A 24,901-nucleotide genomic window follows, 5' to 3' on the forward strand; every position below is an offset into this window, starting at 1 on the left:
AGACCATGGGACTGGCATCAGAATTGTCTAAAAGATTCTGCAGTTGATCAGTCAAAAGTAGTTTTAAAAGTATTTTGAGGAGGTGGATACTGTTAGATTGATGGTGACTGGCTCTTTAAAATGTGCAAATGAAAAAGGAGAAAATGTTGTGGCAGAAGTATTATAAAAAGAGGAGGCGTGGTGTCCTTATTGTACCAAGGGAAGTGAAGGTCACGTGGACATCGTCATCGTCTTATACTTAGACCTCAAGGACACCTTGCTCATGCACCAGGGAGAACTGGACCTTTGAAAAGGAGAGATGTAATGCTGAATTTATGGTAGTGGTGACAGGCGTAATTAGCATCAGGTGCTAATAAGTTGCCAGCAGCTGCAGAATGTCATTCCTGCTCTTGTTCATCCTTTTATGAGCTTGGACGTTTAGTGTTCCTGAAATTAAAGATACAGGAAATCTGTGTTTTTTAGTTCATGTCTGTGTATATATATATATATATATATATATATATATATATATATATATATATATATATATATATATATATATATATATATATATATATATATATACACAATGTCTGATATTTAAAAGCAGTCATGATGCTAAAGTTTCCGTCAATCTCGTCGGCTGATTCTATTTGACCTGCTTTGGTCTATTTACATTCTGGTTGTTCTATCCATCCCTCAGCTTCACATTGACAAGCTGAATCCTGCCGCCCATGGGAGTGAGTGCTCAGATTGGCAGCAAACAGTTATGTGATGTGAGTTTATGCTGGTTAGGGCATGATGCTTACAGTTTGTTGACATCAGAAGGATTGAGCATTGGGGAGACCCAGGTGTGACAGGATACAGGATGTGTCATCTGTCAGAGGTTCGCTGGATTGAGCTGATTTCCCAGCAGTCCAGAGCAGGTGTGAACGTATGCCCTCCTTGGTGATATGGAGACGGCCTGAGAGGGATTTAGACTGATGTATGTGCCAAGAATAGTTTGGTTTTAAATAATTTAGCTTTACCTTACAGAATTCCAATGCGGCCTTGGTCTAAATGCTGACCTTGTCCTTCATTCGGCTGTAAACAATACGCAACCCTGAGTTTTCTTGAACGCCCTCGTGTTAGCGGTCGTTCCTATCAACTTCATTAGTATTTTCATTAAAATGTGAAGACAAATCATATCGGGGGGAATTCTTGACTCCGGCACAAAGATGACAGATGGCATTTCTGCTAGAAAATGTTATGAGGTTGATTCAATTACAGTTGAGTCGTAGGCTGACGCGCATGATGTAACATGTAGCAGCGAAGTAGAAATTGAACTGCCTGTGTGGTTAACAGCTTCATCGATAGCGAAGTGAACTTCTGGGCCGACCTCCTCATCATCGCTCCATGTAATTGGGTAATCCGGCCGTGGTCTTTCCTTAAACTAGCTCTAGCCAGAGACTTTGTGGCTTAGCCGAGCCTGGCCGCTGGCCCGTGGGTGCAGTTATTGGAGAAAATCAGTGAGCCCTTCCAAACACTCCTATTCCTGCTGTGGCGGTCTGCCCTGTCATTAAAATATTTTGTTTGTCAGCTGTCATTTCTTATGAAGGTTTATGAAAACAAGATCTTTCCGGGTTGGACATCAGTTAAGGGGGAAAGTGTTTGAAATATGTACTGCTCAGACCCAAGTGCACAAGTCCATGTAATGAGCTATTTTAAAATCCCTGCTCATGGCTCTTTCCGTATCAGTAAGTCACGCAATAACACACCATCCTGCTCGTAGCCATTTTTTGCCCCAAAATTAGCATGCAAACACAAAGGCATATACAACAGCTCACAAAGGAGGCGGCTACCGTAGCTGTGATCAGGGTTGGAAACTGTGTCTCATTTGAATTTCCAAAGCGGAACGATTAACAACGCAGAAAGAAATGATCGGACAAAAGAAGTATATTACATCAGCGTGTTTTGTACAACGCTGGTTCCAATTTACAACATGTAATTTATTCTTTAGTCGATATTGTTGACCCCATAAGGATGCTATTTAAACGCTGGCATGAGTTCATTTAGTTCATCTAGGGAAGTAGAGACAAGCACTATTCAATGATTTTAGACAAGTTTAAAGTTCCAAGTGTGTGTGTGTGTGTGTGTGTGTGTGTGTGTAAATGTACACTACTGTTCAAATGTTTTGGGTTAAAGACATAAGTTACAAAAAGTTTCTATTTGAACTTGTAGTTGTATTTTTGATCTGTCTATCTATCTATCTATCTATCTATCTATCTATCTATCTATCTATCTATCTATCTATCTATCTATCTATCTATCTATCTATCTATCTATCTATCTATCTATCTATCTATCTATCTATCTATCTATCTATCTATCTATCTATCTATCTATCTATCTATCTATCTATCTATCTATCTATCTATCTTACACATGCACACACACACACACATTAAGACACAAATACTAAAGTAAATCTGTTTCAGCTAGAATTAAATGCCCCAACTCTTGTGTTTAAGTGATGATTTTCTAGCTCTTAGTATCCAAGTATCTTATTATTTTACCCTACTCAATGATTTGACATTTAAATAAAAATACCACATATGAACATACGCTTGCTATGGACCAATTTCTCCAGACTTTCAAATCTCTTTATGGAGGTATGGGTGCTAAGTGGAAGGTATTTTATTTGAGAGCTTCAGCTCCTTTTAATGACCTGTAGCTCTCGAGGCTTATCCATTCAAATCTCCTCCAGCGTAAAGATCCCTCGAGCGTGATGATTAAATTAAGATTCTTTAACAAGCGCATCGAAGTGCAGCTAGATCTCAGAGAGAATGCTCCACATGTTACATTGGCAGACCACCTTACTGTAGGAATGTATTCGTATTGACAGAAAACTGATCTGAACCACTTTTCAAAATAGTTTAGTCATTTCAAATTAAAATTTGCTGAGAATATACCCATCTAAGATGTTGATGAGTTTGTTTCTTCATTGGAACAGATTTGGAAAAAATTTGCATTCAGTGGATCTAAGGAACTTCTGAAGTGAATACTTTCCAGCACATTTTCATTTTTGGGTGAACTGTACCTTTAACAGAAAAGTCCATCTGCCTGTGTCCATATGGTGCATTTAACACATATATTTTGTGCTCGGCAATCCATCTGTGATCTTGCTTTAGGACCCAGAAACCGACTCAATTTCTAGAAGGCAAAGTTTGGGAGAAAGTGATTTCTTGGGGTTCAGCCTCCATCATAGTTTGGGAATTTTAAAACTAAGCGAGGTCGCAGATCTGCTGGAATTTGTTCCTATCCTTGCTCCCTTATTTCCCTTGAGGCTTAGAGGGAGCTGCTCTGTCTTCCACTGAGATAAATGTACAGAATTGCCAAGTCAATTCTGTCAGTCTGACACAGTGATAAGGCCTTGGCCGAAGCGGTGAGTAATTGAGCTGTTTTGTCTGACAAGAGCTAATTGAGACCTCAAGATGGACAGATTATTGAAAAGCACAGAATTGGTCCGACGAATCATTTTGTTTTATGTTCCTCGAGTATTATGAGGTGTAGTGATTCATGCTCACATTCTTGTTTGAGCACTTGACAACAGTTGTTGTTTTGGGCACAATGCATAATTCATTGAGAGACTTAAAACAGTAAATGGGTTTTAGAAGGAAATGTTGTTCTAAAAGCGCTGTGGGAAATCCTTGTGTTGCTGTCCGTAGTCCTGAAATTGTATTACAGCATTGTTGAAATCAAGAGCAATATCTAATGTGACATCACTATTAGGTTGAATGTAAATATGATGTAAATGTAAAACATATTTGATTGTGAAGCAGCAATTGCCAGGACTCGTCAAAGGTGAGATTTTCCATTGAACATGGCAATGAATACAGATTTGGGTATTATAGTATTTCATTCTCCAGGTAATAATCACTCCCCTAGAGAGCTTTGAAAACCCCATGTTTCTCATTTCACATCAAAATTCAATAAGTCTGCTGTAGTCGATAGTCTTCAATTAAATGTTTTATCTCTTAAGGTAAATGAGGGGATTGGCAGGGAGCACTAAGGAGTTTTATTTTAATTTGTCCTTTACTATGAGGGACTTAATTTCCCAGCATGCATTGGCATGCAAGATTGGATATCTCCTTATGAAGTGATGTTCCAGATGAGCATAAAACATCTGCAGTTATCATTCCCTCCTTTAATGGGGGCTGAATTAATACTGGTATTTGGTATAAATGCAAACAAATACAGTAAAACAAATAATGAAATGAAGTTTTCTCATACTGATGTTTTGGATCTTCTTCCCCTTTCACTGTCTGGAGTATTGACTGGTTAGATGGATAGACTGTGCAGTCAGTAGGATCCAGGCCACCTGCTAGGCAGATAGAGAGAGAGCTCACTAGAGCAGGACGTTCCTGTCTTTATCCTTAAGAGGCTCTTCCACTTGTGATTCATGGCTGTACCTAAGCATTTTGATAAATGTGTTTTCAGTGTATTGGAAATGTGATCAACTTTGTAATTATGCTCATTAACTCCCTAAACAGGGGAGTATTTTGTTAATCCGAAATTATCTGCATAGGTGCATGGATGCGGAAGAATTTGTTTCACATAAAATTATTTTGAAACAACAAAAAACTTTGTTACTGTAGCATAACAAGAGCACAGCTATTTTTGCTAACTAATAATGTGCATTAAAAAGTTGTCCATATGCCATGATGAAGTGTAGGTCCTCAAACATCCTTTATATGAAGTTTCTGGCTAATTGTGTGTTATAGCTGTAGTTAGAAGGAGTTAGCTGAAGCGTCAGTTTATTTGTGGGGTGGGACAGCCATAGCCAAGCTGATTTGGAGACAAAATTAAACAGATGGCAAAGTGTCCATGTCTTAAGTGTAATTAATGGAGCAAAGGAAACTCTCTCAAGTCTGTGTGTGCGCTATGTGCTGATGAGAAGATCTGAGATCAAGAAGGAAAGCAAAACTTTGACACATTGTAATTATTTTATTACATTTTAAAGCATTTTTTATTATTTTGCCTGTTTGATACTAGGGAAATGCAGATTCCTTTGAAGAGCCAATCAGAGCTCTGGGCCTTTTTGTGTTGCTTCATATCTTGTTTTCATGACTTCAAATATTAGAAGAGAATAAATAAAGTGAATTCTCATTTAATGGCTGATTACACAAAATGATCTGTAGAGTTGGACACTAAATTTAATTTACATAAATTTATAAACACAACACTCAGTTTAACATTTACTTTTTTTTCAACAAATGCACATTCAGTTTTATCTAACACTAAAGGTATGTCTCAAAAGTGGATGCAGTTTTACAGTATGATAGTAAACAATTTTACTTTGTTTTGCAAAGTACTGCAAATAATAAATGGTAACCTGCAAACGTGGTATTTATATCTGATTTAACCTATAAAACAGTGTTGTTAGTGTAAATGAATATGATTAAGTTAATTCAGTGATATTACATGATATTTTTGACTTGAATAAAACAGTTTATTTAGATGTTAACATTTTTAGTTTACCATTTTTTAGTGTATATTTGTGCATATGTGCTTAAACCTTTGTTACCTGGTCATAGAACTTGCCATTTTCAGTGATTTTCATCTTGTAGATTTAAGATTCAGCAGAACAAACATGTTTTGGTTATTTTGACGCCATAACCTTCATTTCCTTGGCAACAAAAATATTTTGAGCTGGCTGTTAGCTTTTGTCAATTAGTTTTAATTCATTCTGCTATAATTCTGAATAATATGATCTATTATATAATGAAGTTGTCTGGTTTATGTTAAGCTTTTCAAGTGCACTTCACATCCCCAACCCCATCTGGCTATTTGGCACTTTTTTCAAATGTGTGAAAATGAACATGTTCCAGTGATGTTTTACTTTGCCTCTGCAGGATATCTGACCGTAACGATTGAGCCATTGCTACCAGTTGTTGTGGGAGATACAGTGACTCTAAAGTGCAACTTCAAGACAGATGGAAGATTGCGAGAGATCGTTTGGTACAGGGTAAGTTGCTATTTTCAGCATATAAGCTAATATTTCATCTTTATTGTATTGTTCATAATCTGTTCTTTTGTTCTCTGATTGGATCTATTATTGCAACAAAACGTTAACGTTCTGCCTTTTAAACTGCATGACCTTGAGGCTGCTTAATTGCTTTTTGTTAAATGGCTGCATATCAGACCTAGCGCTAGTGCTACCCCTAGAAAACAAGTCTGTTTGTTTGTGGACAGTTTGTTTGTTTGACCAGTGGCAGTGGCAGAATGTTTAGGAATCATTTTTACAGTTTTGTTTGTTGACAATATTGGCACAGAAATACTTCACCTTTAATATTCAGCTGGTTATGATGGCTGTGTCTTAATGGATCCCAGCTGGATGCTTTACATTTTACTACACACTATTAGTGTATTGCAAAGCAGTGAACGTATGGATTAGACATTTCTGAATAAATTATACCATGAGCTGCTTATGCAATATATATGAATAGACTGCCTGAATGTAAAAACTGTATAATAAAATAACGCCAATAAGAACAAATCTTATAGCTTTGGATGTAATGTATATCAATACATAGTCAAAAACTGTAATCTGTTCATGTATGGACAGATGGTTGAGAGTATATCTGTTTAAGTGCAAAACACCGTCTTTGATTCAACCTTCTTTTCACAAATGCGACACATCTACTGTCTCCAGACTTGTCTTTGCAAATGCTGACCTTTCCAGACCGAACAAAAAGAGATTAATAGCACTTTACATATTAGCTATAGTCTCATACATCATACTGAACGGTTAGACAGTCCCACTGAATCAGTACAGGTTCCAGGAAGCTTGTTTGTTAGTACAAGGTCTCTTCCCTGCGTGATTGGTTGTTTATTGCACAGATGAAAGTCATAACTTTGGTGGTTTTGTTGACAGGAAAAAAAAAGATTATTAATGATTGAGAATATATTTTTATGAATATATTCAAAATCTTATCTTACATCCTCACAGAGTTATGAACCTGTGGAAATAGCAAAAAGCACAGGCCGCTTTTTTTGCAGCAGGACACGTACGAGTGATAATAAACGGATACAGAGCATGCACTTCTGATTGGCTTAGCAGCTGAGAAGAAATGTCTATTTAAGGGAAGCGCCTCTGCGGGCAGAGCTGTCAAAATTGCCTATTGGCATCTGATCAAAACCGCAAGGTGGTAATATGAACCAACCCACCGTCTCCTCTGATTGCTGATCATCACACGGCCTAATACATTATAAATCAATTAACTGCGCTTGGCTGCCAAAGTTTCTTTAATCTCAGGCTTTTATTTGACTAAACTGTCAACTTCTCAGTTTTCGCTCGTGTTCGAAATTTAACCCTGGTTGATATCCACCTTTGGGATTTACAATATCAAATCAACAGCTCAGGCGAGACAGAGGCTGTTTGAATAAAAGATCGCAGCTGTGGGTTGTTCATTATGGGGATGCTGTTATCTTGACAGGTCCTGTTTGAAGGTTTTGTAATGCACAACGTAGTCCGATTTCTCCTTTAAGATTCTCTGTCGAACTGAGGGGCTTCCTCTGATGCTCAGATAAAGGATATTGCTATGGAGAGGCTCTTTAAGTAGCACTGCCAGAAAGCACTCATTCCAAATTTAGGCATGTTGCCTGATTGGAAGATTCGTTTTCGTCTTAATAGCTGCCTCTGCTTCAGGTCCATGACAACAGCAAATCAAGTTTTGAGTGGAGTGTGCATTTCAATATCCACTGGCGTTTTACATGCATAATCTGTGATGAATGAAAGCTAGTTCACACTGCTCCAACAAGACCTAATAATTGTTGCAATGTGATGTTTGCTGGGGAAATGCAAAAAAAAAAAAAAAAAAAAAAACGGTTTATGTAACAGACTGGTTAGAATGTTGGTATCTGTTCAAGCAGTGTGATCAGCCTTAAACCAAAGGCTACTTATTATTACACGGCTCTCTTGAATACTTCATTCTGATTGGTTGAGTGGTAAAACAAAAAACAAAACACATTTTTTTTTGTTAATTTACATAAACTTTCATTTAAAAATTAATTTTATATTTAAAATACATTAATAAGTAAAATACATAATAAATGTAAAAAGAAACCTGAGAATAAAATTAATAAATACCTTAATAGTATAGACCATAAATAATGCTAATATAACACTAATAATTATCACTCTGGTAATTTATACCTTTTGGCAACTAAACAGTTGATGGTAGCCATTGACTTCTATAGTATGAAAAAGAATACTATGTAAGTCGATGGCTATAGTCAGCTGTTTGGTTACCAACATTCTTCAAAATGTCTTCTTTTGTGTTCAACGGCTGAAACAAATTTATACAGGTTTGCAACAACTTGAGGGTGAGTAAATAATGACAAAAATTTGATTGTGGTTTTAAAATGGAGAATAGAAAATAGAACAGACAAATAGAGTCTTTAAAACAGAAAAGGACAAGTAAATATGATTGCAGATGAATAATAAACAAGCTGATTTTGTAATATTGCTTTAGAGTTTGTCTTATGCTTCTACATTTTAATGGAGTAATTTTTATTTTTTGCAGTAGTGTTAAGCTAATTTGCAAGTAGATAATGCAACAAATCAGTATTTCATATCCTTGTATTTATTTATTTGCCAAAGTCCCAGGAAAATGTTCAGTTTTTTAACCAAACAAAATTTATACAAATGTGGACACATTTAGAGCAGTTCTTTTTTAAATTGTACTCTAGTATTAAAGTGTGTTAATGGGTTCAAGTGTTAGCAGAATTCCTTTTTTTAAGTAGATTTCCTCAGATTTATAATGTTCTTGAGAACAGACTTAGAGAGGAGCCCACCTATCATACTCGCTATATTTTTAGAAGTTAAATTGTTAATGTAAATAGTAATCCAAATGCATAAATGCAACCAGAGTAAGTACAATATTGCAAAAAGGCTTTAAATAACACATGCACTCAAAAAAAATATTCATTGGATGAACAGGATTTCCATCCAATAAATATGTGTAGCCCCAACTCATAAAAAATAAATTCATGGGATGAAATATAATTTATAAACTAATAGTTTAAATGAAATCGATACATTGATGAAGTGATTTTCTTATGCTTGTTGAACTCAAACTAAAACATTTAACTAGAAATTAAGTTATTAGGCAGACATTCTTCTACACTCAAAAAAATGATATGTTGGATCTACATAACTTTAGGCATTAGCCGACTTGTTATGCATAGCATAAGATGGTATTGTTACATCTATGGCATGCCCATAGTTGTTTTTTACTATTTAAACAGTTTTGGTTCATGTCAGCAGGTCCTCAACCCAAGCACATGCTCTACACTTTACCACAATGGTAACCCCCCAAAACACTAACATACCAGAAACTCTTTTAAATACAAACATAAAAGAGCATTAAACATTAACAAGTCTCCCAATTTTATCATCTAAATAAAAAATGCCTAAAATAACATTTTATTTCAATATTTACTCTCCTTATCCAGCCCTGTGCAAAGCATGATGGGAAGAGGAAATCCACTTCCTAGTTACACAAAAAAAATAATTTATTTTCTGTCAAAATGAAAATATCGAGTTGAGCTAAAACACAACTGTTTCAAGTCAGTTTAACACAATACAATTGTATAAATGGGAAACCTAACATAATGGTGTTAAATAACATTTTTTTTTTTTTAAATAAACGGAACAGTGTTGGAGAATCCTTTTTTGAGTGTGTATGTCCCTGTTTCCCAGACCATTGAACTGGGCTTTCAAAAAACTATAAACAAACCTCTGATGCCTTGATGATGCACCATGGGTGGTGCTAAAAATAGACGTAGAAATCACTTTGAAGCTATTTTATATTACGCCCATGGAGCGGGGCGAGAGCTTGGAATCCTGGGAAGGCCCATGGAGAATTTTCCTCAATGAAACGTCTGGCAGTTCATCTCACGTTGTGCTTGTACTGATTATGTCATTCTAATGAAGAGATACCCTCGGCCCCGTCCCACCGGGCAGCTCCACGGTGACGGCTGCTAACGCCGAGTTTCCGCCTGACTGCCTGTTGAGTGCCACTCTGAATTACCTATGATCTCACCAGATTAACTCTCTCTTGTAGATTACTCTGTACTTAAGTTCAGGTTTACACATGCTGGGCTGCGGTTTGCTCCCGATAGAGGCTGTGTATGAATGTGTGTGTATATATATATATATATATGTATGTATGTGTGTGTGTGTGTTATACATCAGGATAGGACAATATTTGGACCAGATACAACTATTTGAAAATCTGGAATCTGAGGGTGCAAAAAGAAAATCAAAATATTGAGAAAATCGCCTTTAAATTTGTCCAAATGAAGTTCTTAGCAATGCATATTACTAATAAAAAATTAAGTTTTGATATATTTACAATAAGAAATTTACAAAATATCTTCATGAAACATGATCTTTGCTTAATGTCCTAATGATTTTTGGCATAAAAGAAAAATCAATCATTTTGACCCTCACAATGTATTTTTGGCTATTGCTACAAATATACCCCAGCGACTTAACACTGGTTTTGTGGTACAGGGTCACATATTAGGTAAACACAAACCTTTATTTTGAATGCAATTAATTAATTTGACAGCCCTAATCAAAAAATCTAATTGAATTCTGTGATGGCAGCTGTATTTTCAGCAGCCATTGCTCCAGTATTTAGTGTCACATGATCCTTCTAAAATCATTCTAATATGCTGATTTGGTGAATTACTGATATCAAGTATTATTAGTGCCCAATTATTAATAATGGTTCATATTATTAATGGTTCTTATCAGTGTTGAAGCAGTGTTTGCCGCTTAATAATTGTTACAATTTTCTAGGATTCTTAGAATCATAAAAATTCAAAAGGAAAGCAATTTTTAAAAATAGAACACTTTTGTAGCATTATAAATGTCTTTACTGTTACTTTTGGACAATTTAATTCATCCTTGATGAATACAAATATTATTATTGTTGTAGTTAATAATAACAATATTGTTTTTTATATTATTTTGGTAGTGTGTGATATATTATATTTTATATATTTTATATAATATAAAATTGCAAAAACAGTTTCAACATTGCCATTAATAAATACATTTTATTTTAAAACACAAAAAATATCTTTTAAAATTTCATAATATTTCACAATATTACTCTTTTTACTGTATTTTCAATCAAATAAATGAAGCCTTGGTAAGCATAAGAGATGTTTTTCAAAAACATAAAAAAAACCTCCTTATTCTAAACCAGGGGTGTCCAAACTTGTTCCTGGAGGGCTGATGTCTTGCAGAGTTTAGCTCCAACTTGCCTCAACACACCTGCCTGGATGTTTCAAGTATACCTATAAGACCTTGATTAGCTGCTTCAGGTGTGTTTGATTAGGGTTGGAGCTAAACTCTACAAGACACCGGCCCTCCAGGAACAAGTTTGGACACCCCTGTTCTAAACATTTGACCTGTAGTGTTGTTTCAATAAGTTAGACAATCAGTGGTTGAAAACTGTCTGATATTGCCGAGTCATCAACATAATGCATTTTCAAGGTGAGCCTTCACTGAAAAGCTACGATATCTTCATGCAACATCTCAGAAAGCTCATTTTTGTTCTCCAAAGTAAGGTCAATGTTTAACTCTCATGTACACATCCTCAGAGTTCTGGCTCCCACTCAGCTCTAATATTCCGGACACTTTGGTTGTTTCCCGGCTTAGTTTTTGTAGCCCACGTCTCTGCAAATCCCATTACCACTATTGACACTGAAGCACACCATTACAATATGCAAATTACTTTGCTCTTGGCAAGATAATGCAGCTTTAAGGAGTGGAGGAGTGTGCAGATTAACACGCCTGTCTTCCGGACCACCATAACAGAACGTTACCTCAGCAGTTCCTGTTTGTTTGTTAGCGCTATATATACTGTCAACCGCAGAGGACCTTTTGACCCAGAGTTGGTGATCTCAAACTGAATAACAAAATGGTTTCTTAATATTAAACCTGTGAGGCACTGCATTCCGATTCCTGGTTGGAGAATTCCTGCACTTGGTTGCTATAGTAACAGAAGTGTTGGATGGAGTCTGTGTGCTCTCACTTTGTGTACTTGGTGCACTCCTGTGGGGCTCCCACGTGCCACTCTTTCTGCTATTTCAGAAGCCCTTGTGTAATTGTGTCATGCAAATCTGCTCCTCGGCGCGAAAAAAAGCTCTTTAGTCTTCACCGAGAGTTGCACGGCGGAGCTAAAAATATTGTTTTTGGATATTTTTACCCTCCCGTGACTCTAAAGAATCTAGATTGCTTTCTGAAGGCAGTTCTTTATGCTGTGTAGGCTGTCTGAGGTGAAGGCTGCGAAAACAATGTGATTATTAGGGTTTTTTGTTTTCATTAAAGCCTTAGATTAAGGCACTGAGATGAGAGAACCTATGAAATGACAGGAAACATGTGGTTTACCATTAACAAGGGTTTAATACTCTGGATGTTGCACAAGTTGCAAATTATTGCCAAGGAACTCAGGCTTATGAGGGTAATACGGCATATAATGATAATCAAACAAATGGTCCACGTAATTGTTTGATGTCCTCCGATATTTACGCAGAGTGTGGCTCAGAATGTGGCTTTAAATCAATTTTCAGATGAAAAAATAAAGAGCAAAGTTGCTTACTTCTTTATATGTAGTTTAAATCCACACAAGAAAACTCTCCAGCGCAAATGATGCTCTAAATGTAATGTTTCTGTCTAATGAGCCCCTAAAAAAACGATTTGGCTTCGAAAATCGCTGCCCCTGAGATTGTGTTATCTCTGAAATGGAAAAAAAAAAAATATGAAACGCTTAAATTTCTTCTCAATTAGTTTTTTAAAGGCCTCTACCTTCATCATTAAATGTACTGTGCTTTTTGTCGAATAGATGGTGTGAAAATAAAGATATTAATAAGAAAATAAAATAAACCAGAGTTTGCTACAATAATTTGAGTTGGATTTCAAGCTAGGATTGTTCCTCTCAGAAGCTTTGCGCTATTAAATTACATAGGTTTAGATGTAAAATGCTGATCATCCTGTAAATGTCAGAGTTGTTTTTCCAAAGAAAATTGCATTGATGATTCCACAATGTTTTTTGTGCAAAAGTGGAACAACATGCAAAATGCAACATGCATTTGTTGAGGGTCGCAGTATTTCCTTATGCATTGACGGTTTTCATTACATCAGTACAATACAGTATGCTAATAGAATACTGTGTACACATTCAACAAAGCTACAATTTGGTAAATAATGATAGTGTTACACAAGTCATCTTTTTTATATTTAATTGATTAATTAATTTGACATGTATTTATTTTTAATTGTGATATTTTTAGTGGTGTGTATTTGAGTGGTTCTTTATTTAGCAAATAGTTAAAAATAGTATGAATTTTTAAAATTTGAGACATATTTTCAGTATAAGAAATAAAAGTGTAATAAATGTGTCTGATCAACCCAGCCTGATGATTTTGTGCTTATTCAAGACCAATTTGTCGACTAATTATGTAAGCCTCTGGGTTTTAAAACCTGGGGGTTCCAAGGATCCCCAAATTTGATTATCATTTTCTAAAATACAAATGCTCATACACAACCGTTGAAATATTTGAGGTCAGTAATTATTATTATTTTTTTTTTTTTACATTTTTGAAAGAAGTGCCTTATGCTCAACAAGGCTGAATTTATTTGATTTTTATTTGGCCATTTTATATTTTATTTCATTTTAAAATGTCATTTATTCTTGTGATGGCAAAGCTGAATTTTCATCAGCTATTACTCCAGTCTTAAGTGTCAAAATATTCTTCAGAAATCAGTGTAATGTGTTGATTTGGTGCTCAAGAGACATTAATTATTAACAGTACATTACATAACATTAACAGTTATTTTCACAGTAATATTTTCTCCTAAATTTTACCCCATTGTGTATTTTCAAAAGTTGAATAGTAGCTGGGTTTCTAAAGCCAGGGGTTTTGAATCTGTGCAGTTTTAGTGTAGTTTTATTGTCTGTCATTATACATCAGTTACCAGATACAAGAGGCATAAAGAAAACCTCTGTAGGACACTTGTAAAAACTCCTCTGCTGTAAGTAATAATGCTTTTTTATGATATAGCGGGCATCATTGGTCTCAGAATAGATTTTCTAAATTCATCTTGCTATCACAGAATGATCAAACAAGGCCATGTTTACTGAGCGATTAGGAGTGGAACAAAAACTGATTGTGACATTTACATTAGAATGGGAATGAGATTTTAATTTGTGGGCCGACTTTGTCATAGCCCCCTGCCAAAAGCATATTTTCTTCAGGAATATGGGAAAAAGACAGATGTTTTCAAAAAAAAAAAAAGTCCAATTCACCTTGAGTACTTTTTTTTTTGCTTTGTCACTGCAGTTTAGCGAGAAAGTTTTCTCATTGGAAACATTTCCGGGAGAGACAGCGCCTGGGTCTTTGTTCAGAAGAATCAAATGTTCATCCATTCCAAACCCTCTGTAAGAATTTCTATTCCTCTTTTTTTAAAACACCGAGAACAAAACTGGTGTGACTTGATGTACGTCTGAAAGGTTCGGCGATGTGCCTTTTGTCATTTCAAAGAGGCAACAGCTTGGAGAGGGCTGATTGTGCCAGAGAAGTGCACCCTGAGTTGATTTTAGAAAGGGGTTTACATGGGCACCACACTGTGCTCTGAAACACATTTTTGCAACAGATGCCAGCAGGAAACAGTACAGTATGTTGAATAGGTAGGAAAACACAGCATGAGGGTAGATCTCCATTTAGCCAAAGGAACAAGGCCGCATTAAGTAGAGGAAATGTGGCACATTTCAAGGAATAGTTTGTCCAATAGTTCCGTGGGGTGGGGGGGGGGGGGGGGGGGGTTACAAGAAAGCTGAAAATGTTCTCATCATCATGTCATCCAAGATGTAGGTGAGTTTGTTTCTTAATCAGAACAGATTTAGAGAAAGAAATTATCATTAAATCACTTACTCACCAGTGGATCCTCTGTAGTGAATGGGTGCCGTCAGAATGAGAGTCTAAACAGCTGATAAAAACATTGCATTAATCCACAAGTAATCCACACGGCTCCAGTTGATCAGTTAATATATTGTGATGTGAAAATTTGCATGTTTATAACAATCAAATTTTTAACTTCAAAACCATTCTTCCGAAGTTTGAGTCCTCTATTCATAATATTGCTTTCTCTAGTGAAAATGTTTTGTCTGAGTCAGGAGAGAAATATGCACAGATCAAATACTGTTTACAAGTGAAAACAGATCAAAACAGTTGTAAACAAGTATTTCAGTGGATTTTGATGTGAGAGAACAACAGAAGATAGACTTTTTCCTCGTTATTATGGATTATGGACTGGTATTTTGGCCAGAGGCAATGGTTTAAATTTAAAATGCCTTGATGGATTTGTTTATTGCAAACATGCAACTTTTTGCTTAACAAGACATTAACTGATGGACAGAAGTCATGTGGGTTACTTCTGGATCACTGTAATGTTTTTTACCAGCAGTTTGGACTTTCATTCTGACGGCGCTCAGAACCTTTGGTGAACAAGTGATATAATGCAGAATTATGTCAGATGAAAATATATTATATTATTTTTTTTTATTTTTATTTATTTATTTTTTTTGGGGGGGTGAACTATTTCTTTAAATGGCTTCCAAAAAAAACCTAAAACATAATCTGTCAGCACACAGAAAAAAGTTTAACATCACTTTAGCAACTTTGTGGTCGTGTGGGGATAGCTGTTTTTTCTCATCTGCAGCAAATTGTGGTAACTCTAAGTGATTTTGACAGCTGTGAATCAATCGTGGAACATGGTCATTACTGTTGAAATGAAGCATCTCTCCCTTGCCCTTTCTGACTCTTCATCCTCCAGTGGCCTGAAGTTTGGAGCTAAATCAATGGCCGCTGCTTCTCGTCCTGCGCTTATCTTTACGGTACGGACCACAGCTATTTGGGTCAGCTGTGTGGCAGAGGAGAAACAATTAAAGAAACCTCCCTCTTCTCCTCTGGGTATAACTCTTTGTGTGGAAAGATGGGTTTTGTAATAGATTTTTGTCGGTGTAAAATGAGACGCTGACCTCTGAGTCCGCCAAGCTCAACGGCATCTGGAGAGGCGAGGGCAGCGCTGTCCCCGTGGGCTTGGAGCAATATTAATTCTACCCATCACTCTCTGTGATGTTAGTCATGCTTCCGATAATGAAAAAAAAAAACACACACATTTATGCCATCACTAGAAAAGCTTTCTATAATATTTTAAAAGCATGATTGGATATAAACAATTATGTGATGTTGAGCAGGGCGCTGAACCCAGACAAATGGCTTTGTCTGTGTTTGTTTTGGCTGTTATATGTCCTCAGCAAAGTGTTTGGCTATGTCTGGTTGCATACTGAATATTTTTTGTTGTTGTTTTGTTTTGTTTTTGTTGGTGGTTGTGTGTGTTTTTTTTTTTTTTTTTTTTTTTCTCTCTTTGTTTGCTTCGAGTCGTCTTGGACGTGCACCTGTAGCTGTGATTCATTAAGTATTTGTGGTTTTGTTTACCTTTTCAAATAGTCTAACTGATTGCTTTTAGATAGAAAAGCTGCCCATAACTTCTGGTCTAGGATCTGTTTTCTTCGTAATAATAGCATAACAAAATAGATTTTGCAAACAATCCAGTGTATCTGCCCTTCTTTGGAAAGCCTCAAATGATTTTACAATGCATTTTCGCAGAGGGGAGCAAAGTAGCCAATCACAGACACGTTTGTTGATTTCTACAACGCAATGGCCAATCAGAGGTGTTTAGGTTGGAATCAATGCACTCACCGCTTTTTTTCCATCGCTGAGTTCATGCTCGTAACTTCATTAAAAATGAAAATTGTTTCATTGTGTGGTCTCATTCATTGGTTAAAACGGAACTTTGTAAGATCGTGATGAATGAGTGACAGTTTTTAATCAGTTTAAAGGGAGCGCCCTTTGCATGCTGTATACGATAATACATTCAGAATTTAAATAAAACTTGTGTTTTTCATGCTTGACAAGCGGCCACATATGACACAGAGATAGCTAATTATATAGAGGAAGATAATAATTTCAGAAGCACAGAGTGATGTGATTGGTCCAAACGCAGGATTCAGGTGAGGAAAGGAAAGGACGTGACATGATCTGTGGCCAAGTATGGTGACCCATACTCGGAATTTGTGCTCTGCATTTAACCCATCCAAGTGCACACACACATCAGTGAGTAGTGAACAAACACACACACACCGTGAACACACACCCCGAGCAGTGGGCAGCCCTGTAAGGAAACAGTTATTAATTATTTGTATTGGCTGCCATGCCAAATCATGCACCTGCTTGCTTTTCTGTTTAATTCAAGTGTTTTTGTGAACATAGCACCTATATGATTTAATAACAAATAATTGTAACATTTTACAATAAAGTTCCATTAGTTAATGCTAGTTAATGTATTGAAGTGTATTAAAGTGTTAATTATTGTAAAGTGTTCACCAAATAATGCATTTTGAGGGTTTACTTGAAACTAGTTTTATGTTATGGTAAGTGTATTTTCATAAAATTATTATAATATATATAAAAATAAAAAAAACTCTTAAAATAATTAAAACATAAAATGCACAAAATGTGTTTTTCAGAAAATGTATGAAATATGTACTCAACTGTTTCCAAGCCACAGATATGTCGTGTGAGCATAAGTTATTTTAATCATATTTGTTTAAAGGGCTATTAATCTTTGTGTAAACCCTTTTTAATGAGATATAACTGAGTGCCCCTTTAAGTGTTTAAGCAGCAGATTTCGTAAAGATGGGTCACTCTCAGCCTCACACTCAACTTAAAAGGCTGACTTTCAGCTTTACAGTAGTGGGATAAAACACTTCTCCTCTCCTCTGTTTTATCTTTCCATAACGGGGGCAAGTGACACATCCCCCACACTCAAACCCTCTATCTTTGTTATAATTCATCCTTCCAAGGGCTGTTCATTTCACTTCTAATCTGTACCCAACCTTGCCTTGCCCTTCTCCAATATGTTCGTCTCTTGTGACCGGTCGTGGCTTAAGTCACATTGTGTTATCATTCAATTTTGCCTTTCTGACAGATGAGTTTATGCACCATGTTATCCCTGGTATAGCATAGTGTGCCATTTTGTGTTGATGTGAGAGTAGATTTTACTATAGATTATGGTCTTGATTTGTTGTATAACCTGAATAATTACTGGGATCACGGGCCTGTTGTGCTTTTAAGTGTGTTTTAATCTATAGATTTGACCGTTTGCCAGTTAAATACATGCAAGAAAGAGCTTGTGCATTACGTCAATGAAGGTGATGGATGAGGCTGGAATGTTGCAGAGAAAAGCATTGTGCCGAGTTTGTACTCCTGGTGCTGTTCCCATCTGGAGCATTTATATTTTTTATGTTCCTCATCTTTGATGTTCACTCACATCTCCAACTTACGATTCAGCTGATGTATAAAGGATAGTTATGGACAATCCCTAAAGCTTAGAGAACATACGTTAGACCATTTCAAAGAAAACAGGCATAAATTTGATCTTTTATTTATTTGTCTATTTTCCATTGGACACCTAACTCAAAACTAAGCCTTTCCTCTAGAGCCGGGTTTTTAGCTGGCAGTCCACGAACCCTTAGGGGATCCATAAAGGTTCAGCAGAAGGTCTTTGTATTGGTACATCACAGCATTTCCTTTTTTTTATGTATCTGAAAGACATCTCTTATACACTTAAAATAGTAATATTGTAAAATATTATTACTATTTAAAATAACTGTTTTGCATCTTAATAAATATTAAAAATGTAATTTATTCCTGTAATGGCAAAGCTGAATTTTCATCATCATTATTCAAGTCTTCAATGTCACATGATTCTTCAGAAATCATTCTCATAGTTTTAATGCTGAAGAAACATTTCCTGTTATTAACAATGTTCAATATTAGGATACAACGGGGCTAAAGGTGCCCCGCGGTAAAAGGCGCCTTTGATATTATTTTCATCTAAACCACTAGATGGAACAAAAACGTGGAGTAGCACTTCCAAAACATTCGCTTTTCAAGATGCATATGCAAATTTGTCTGATCCTTGATGCGATCGCAGCAGCGCAAAGTGGATTCTGTGCTTACCTGAGATAATATTTGATGTTTTTTTCCCGTGTGTGGGGTAAAAGGCCCCCCTTGCCAACTCATACATTTATAAGATTTATAAACAAAATAAACAACTTGAAAGATTTATTTTCACACAAAATCTGTTGCTCCATTAACGTTCAATACAAACATATATATTCTTTTCTGCAATTATACATTTTAGGCGCAGTGAATAGCACATTTTTTCTTACAACGGTACCCTATAATTTGTTATTATTAACAAACTGTGATTTTCAGCATTCTGTGATGAAAAAGATCCGAAGAAGAAGAAGAAAAGAGAAATTTAATGCATCCACTCTCAGGGCTCCAAACTGCGACTAAAATGGTTGCATTTGCGACCAAAAATATTAATTTGCGAGTGAAGTTTTTGCTGAGGTCGCCACTGGCGACTATATATAATTTGCATGAAAGGACTTTTTTCCCGATTGTTTTGCGCTCACATCTTTTGTTATGTTCACGTATTAAACTTACATAAGACGATGCGCATCAAAGTTTTACTGGAAAAGAGTTTCAAACAGTCCTCGTCTCTGCCACACAGTCTGCTGAACGCAGTGAGAGAGACCTGAAAGGTGATAATATAAACACCAGTACCCCGCGTCCACACGGTCCATGTATGTGTCCGGATCGCGCGAGCGGAGAGTATCGCACTTAATGCTCAGGCGCGATCTCTTTAGCACCTCAGTTAAAGCAGCAAGTGAACCCATTATATATTTCGATTTACTACTATAGTATGAAATGAACATGATCAAAAGGTAGGCAATAAGGTGTATAAAGCTTGTAAACATTGCATTGTAATACATTTACCTCAGAATAACCACTCAGTGTCCATGAACTCATCAGTCAGCTAGAAAAATAACTATAAAGAGGAGCGTTTTGCTATATTTATGCGCTGTTGCATATTAATATTTTTACTTATTGTGTTGTACATGATTCAACTCCTCCTATAAAATTGCATTTTACTAATGAAGAAAAACAGACTGAATGTGTGAAAGACCTGACAACATTTATAGGATGCACTGCACTCAGTTGCCAAGTGATGCTTATGGTCCATGATATTGGTACAGATTCTGTGTAACGAACAATTCTTTGTGACTGTATATTTCAAGTTGTAAAAGACATTTAATTCACACTTTAAGTGAACCTTAGTCCCCCGGTCGACCTGATCATCTACAAGATGGATTAAAATGCTGATAAAGCCTAGAAAAGATAAGACATAAACACATGACAAAATGATTGAAATGTTAAAATAGGGGGGAAAAATAAAATGATAATAATAAAATAAACCACTTTTATTCTGTGGCACCTAAAAAAATAATTTGGCGCCTAAGTTTTTCTTTTATAGGAGCCAATGGCTCCTTACTCGATTTTTTTGTCTGGAGCCCTGCACTCTGAATTTCTTTAAAGGGGTGGTTGATTTTATTTATTTTTTTTCAGGCTTGATTGTATTTATGGGGTGCAGTCTAACATGTATTAATGCTTCGTTTTTTTTAAAAAAAAACATTATTTTTCACATAATTTACTTTTATTCCACACCACTCTGTCCCTTCTCTGATAAACACACTGATCATTTCCTGCTTTTATGATGCCCCTCCCTCAGAAATACGTGATGGGGTCAGATCATAGACTGTAAAAAAAAAAAGGACGACACATCTCCACTTCCTTCCACTATAGAAAAGTGAAGCCAAAGCATCTCAGTATGGCAGCTGCCATCGTGAGTAAATTACGTCATTTGGAGCTAGAGTCTGCGCAGTAGAGATTAGTTTGGAGCCAGAGTCTGCGCAGTAGAGATTAGTTTAGAGCCAGAGTCTGCGCAGTAGAGATTAGTTTGGAGCCAGAGTCTGCGCAGTAGAGATTAGTTTAGAGCCAGAGTCTGCGCAGTAGAGATTGGTTTGGAGCCAGAGTCTGCGCAGTAGAGATTCGTTTAGAGCCAGAGTCTGCGCAGTAGTGTCGTGAGGCGGAGCCGCGGAATCAAATTCCCACCCAAACCCCTGCAGACCCAATCAACCATAATGACACGCCCCGTTTTTATAGCATCAAATTACTAGCTAAAATCAAACTTATCACGAAAACAAACAATTGAACATATATCAGCGTGATAACCACTACCTTAAATGACCAAAACCTTATTTCTGAAAATTGTATTGGAAGACTCATGTACCATTTGTTTACATGGAGAGGGCGGGGTTTATGACCTCTACTGCAGCCAGCCACCAGCGGGTGATCAAAGAGCCCGCATCTTCACTTTTCAGGACGTGTGAGGCACACCCGGGTCAGATTGGTTAGCTGGCCCAGTGTGTTGTGATTGGCTAAACCGCCTCTAGTGGGCGTCTGAATGTCACGCCCCTCACCTCAGCAGCATGTGCTCTGGTTGTGTTGTAAACAATGGCGTCATCAATATTGTTTATCAATTTTAGCCCGATTGAGATGCAGAGGATATTAGTGAAGAGGATCGTGCAGAACCTGTGCAAGGCTCTTAATGGTATGTTTTTTGTTTGTTGTTGTCTCATACTTTTAGATACACTGTTATTTGTAAATTTTTAGATTTATATGCACCCCTAGTTTTCTCTTACTCTTCTCTAAAGCAGCACAACATGGCCTCGCCCCCTTTGCTGCATGTTCCTGGGTAACTCACGTAACGAACCCGGGAAGTAGCTCGTTGTAAAAAAAAAAAACACCTTACTAAAACCAGACTAAGCTGGTGATTCATAGTTTTGCAGGGTGACCATGTGCCTCAAACCTCTCTAAAACCACCCAAAATGCCTTTATGAGACCAGCAAATCAGTTTAGCATGTTTTAAGCTTTTTCCAGCAGGGTATATAGTGTCATTGGGTGTTTTAAGCATTTTATTTTATTTTTATTTTTTGGCTATATTTCCTTTGTTGTCATTTCGATTATTGTTTCTTCTTTCACTGAAGTAAACATCTCTTTTTTTTCTTTTTTTTGCCCCAAACATTACGAATCAGAAACACATATAAATAACCGACTCCATGTGATAATGCATCATTGACTTTTGTGACATGGGTTAAAGGCACAAATAAAAAGTCAATTTTACAAAAAAAGGGTAAAACGTCCCCAGGGCAAAGAAAAATCTGCCAGTTTTCTGGAAGCCTGTCTGTAGTGAGACAAATGGGTAAGATAAGTATCTTTCTCTGTTTTGTTGACCAGAACAAACAAAATATATAATCCAAGGGTCAAATTGATCCGTTGTCGGATTTTAACCAGCACCACTTATCAGGTGCGATTTCATAGAACAAAACAACAATGGATAGTGCTAGTATTTTAACAACAACAGAGATGCATTCACAGGCCATTCAAGCCCGAGAGTGGCAGCTAGAAAGATGTGTAACAGAAAGGAAACATGTCGAGAGGAACAAAGAGAGGAAAAGATATGAGATTTGGAGCAATTTCATTGAGTGCACTGTGATGGTGGCTATGACAGTTATGAGATTGTATCTAAAGCAATAACTCAACAAGTGCTAATAACACATAGGCATGCTATTTCCCATAAGTCACTGCTCACATAGTGCCAATGGCACAGTGCTGCTCAACTCCTAGACAAAATTGCATCATTTCAACTACTAATGCTGATGACAGTTCTCATCGTTCTCACCTTTGTTGTGAAATAAAAGATGCTGATGACAGACTAGGGCATTCATGATGAGCTTTTCAACTCTTAACCCTTTCAGTGGTGAGTTTAAAATATTCTGGCGGTCCCCACAGAGTGAGTTTTTGTAAGGCGACTGTTATTTTAGAACGTTTGCCCTGACTGTTTCCATGGCGACACATCATGATTGTCACATGACACACCGCGGCCACAATAACACTGTATGACAGATGGATCACTTTTATTTAGTTTTTCCTTTTTTATTTAATATATTCACAAACTTGCTTATCATGGCATGGACAATCTGATATTCCGATTTAAACATGTTTAAATGAGTGTGTTTTGTTGTTTAAACGCCTTTATAAATGATCTTGATCGTGATCTGTAAATGAGATGGGCGCCGCCATGTTTGTTCGCGCTGCAGTTCAGAGAATCCTGTCAGTCGGATTTACAGCATGTGAATTGTATATATATATATATATATATATATATATATATATACACACAGAGAGAGAGAGAGAGCTTACTAGGTTTAAGAATGGAGTTTTAGTCTCTCCAGGTCTTGCTAACATGCTAACAATCAGTTGTCTGAAAAGTCAAAGCATTAGGTTTGCGTGCAGATTGTCACGATCAGGGGATATCGACAGTCTGCTCAGCACTTCTGTGCTTTGCTTTCTCTGTCAGTATCAGTGACTTGCTCAAGGGAAGTGTTGGACCTTGCAGACCGCTGGCAAGAAAATGAATTACGTCAAGACTTGACTTGAATGCTGAGAATTATAGACATGAGATCCAAATGAGAGGTGTGAATGAAAATGGCGGCTGACTAATGCCTGTAATTTGATCCAATAGCACTGATGACATTTTGTCTAAATTGCAAATTGCTTTGGAAAACAATTTTGTCCCTATAGTATTGCATTGCACAGACAGACTGATAATCAAAGGGTAGACAAGAAAAATCACATCCAACATGCACAACACATACACGCATACATACAGTGGAGTCCAAACGCCTGCGACCACTCTGAAAATCTGTGATTTAAAACTGACAATAAACTGAAAATTCAAACACAATAAAATAAAAAATGTGATGACATAATATCATTAAGATAATATTTAAGATTATGCAGTATTTCTAGGTCATTCAATCAGGAATTTTTGTGACATTTTGAAATAAAATAAAAAATTTGTTTTAGAAAAATTTAAAATTAGGAATATTTGTGACAACTGGGACAGTAAACATTCGGAAATTCATATTTCAGCATGAATTCACAGTTTTATTCTGCTATAATCAGGGCTTGACATTTTGCTCACTGGTCACTATGGCTAGTGGTTTTCCAAATTTACTAGCCGCTTAGCATTTTCACTGGCCAAAATTTTGTTGTTGGAAAATTAAATTTTATATGACTTAATACTGCATAAAAAAATTTATTTAAATTGATTTCCAGGTCATTTCTGACCTATTTAAAGGGCATTTCCCCCTAACCGTATTAAATGCATGCATCATCTTTCATATCAAATTCATACATTTTATTAATAATTTCACTTAATATAATAAGATAATATAAGGCTGTTACCAGTCGTATGAAATCAGACTATCTACAAAACTGATCTTTCCACTGCAGAAGAAACAGAAGTGACTGGCGCGGCATTCAGATGCATTTACACAGACAGTCCAATGTTGCTGAAATATAGTACGAATGCTTTTACACTGCATGCAAAATTATAACAGCATAAGTGAGCTCGGTGTTTTAAAATATATATTTTTTTTAATAAACAAATATGAAATGTTGGAAAAAATGCAAAAATAAGCTACTATGACAGTAAACTCCCAGTAGGTGGAGTTAATTAATCTTAATTAATGAGTCATTGAAGCATCATGCCTTCAAACTATTAATTCAGACAGCTGATTCATTCAAAAATGAAGCAAGTGCCTGTCCTTATGAATGGACCACTGAATCATTGACTCAAATTATTCAAAATTCAAAAACGCGAATCATTCATTAACAAAAAACACCACTGTGTGCTGCTCAGACATGCGGGACTGTTCTGCTGTGATCTTTGTTTGGAACTATTTTCATTAACCAAATGGAGCAAAAACTGTCAACGCTGACAATATATCCTTTCAATAAATTCAAATTCAAATATTGAACT

The 24,901-nt window shown here is 36.3% G+C and overlaps 1 protein-coding gene across 1 annotated transcript in view; it reads left to right on the forward strand.

The window, feature by feature from the left end:
* igsf21a (immunoglobin superfamily, member 21a) overlaps nucleotides 1-24,901 on the forward strand; it is a 240,935-nt gene that overhangs the window by 79,167 nt on the left and 136,867 nt on the right. The window contains exon 2 of the mRNA XM_079396363.1: nucleotides 5,874-5,986. Coding sequence (XP_079252489.1) covers nucleotides 5,874-5,986 — 113 coding nt within the window. The remainder of the gene's footprint in view (nucleotides 1-5,873; nucleotides 5,987-24,901) is intronic.

Source organism: Barbus barbus (genome assembly GCF_936440315.1).
Source record: "Barbus barbus genome assembly, chromosome: 37".
Classification (NCBI taxonomy): domain Eukaryota; kingdom Metazoa; phylum Chordata; class Actinopteri; order Cypriniformes; family Cyprinidae; genus Barbus; species Barbus barbus.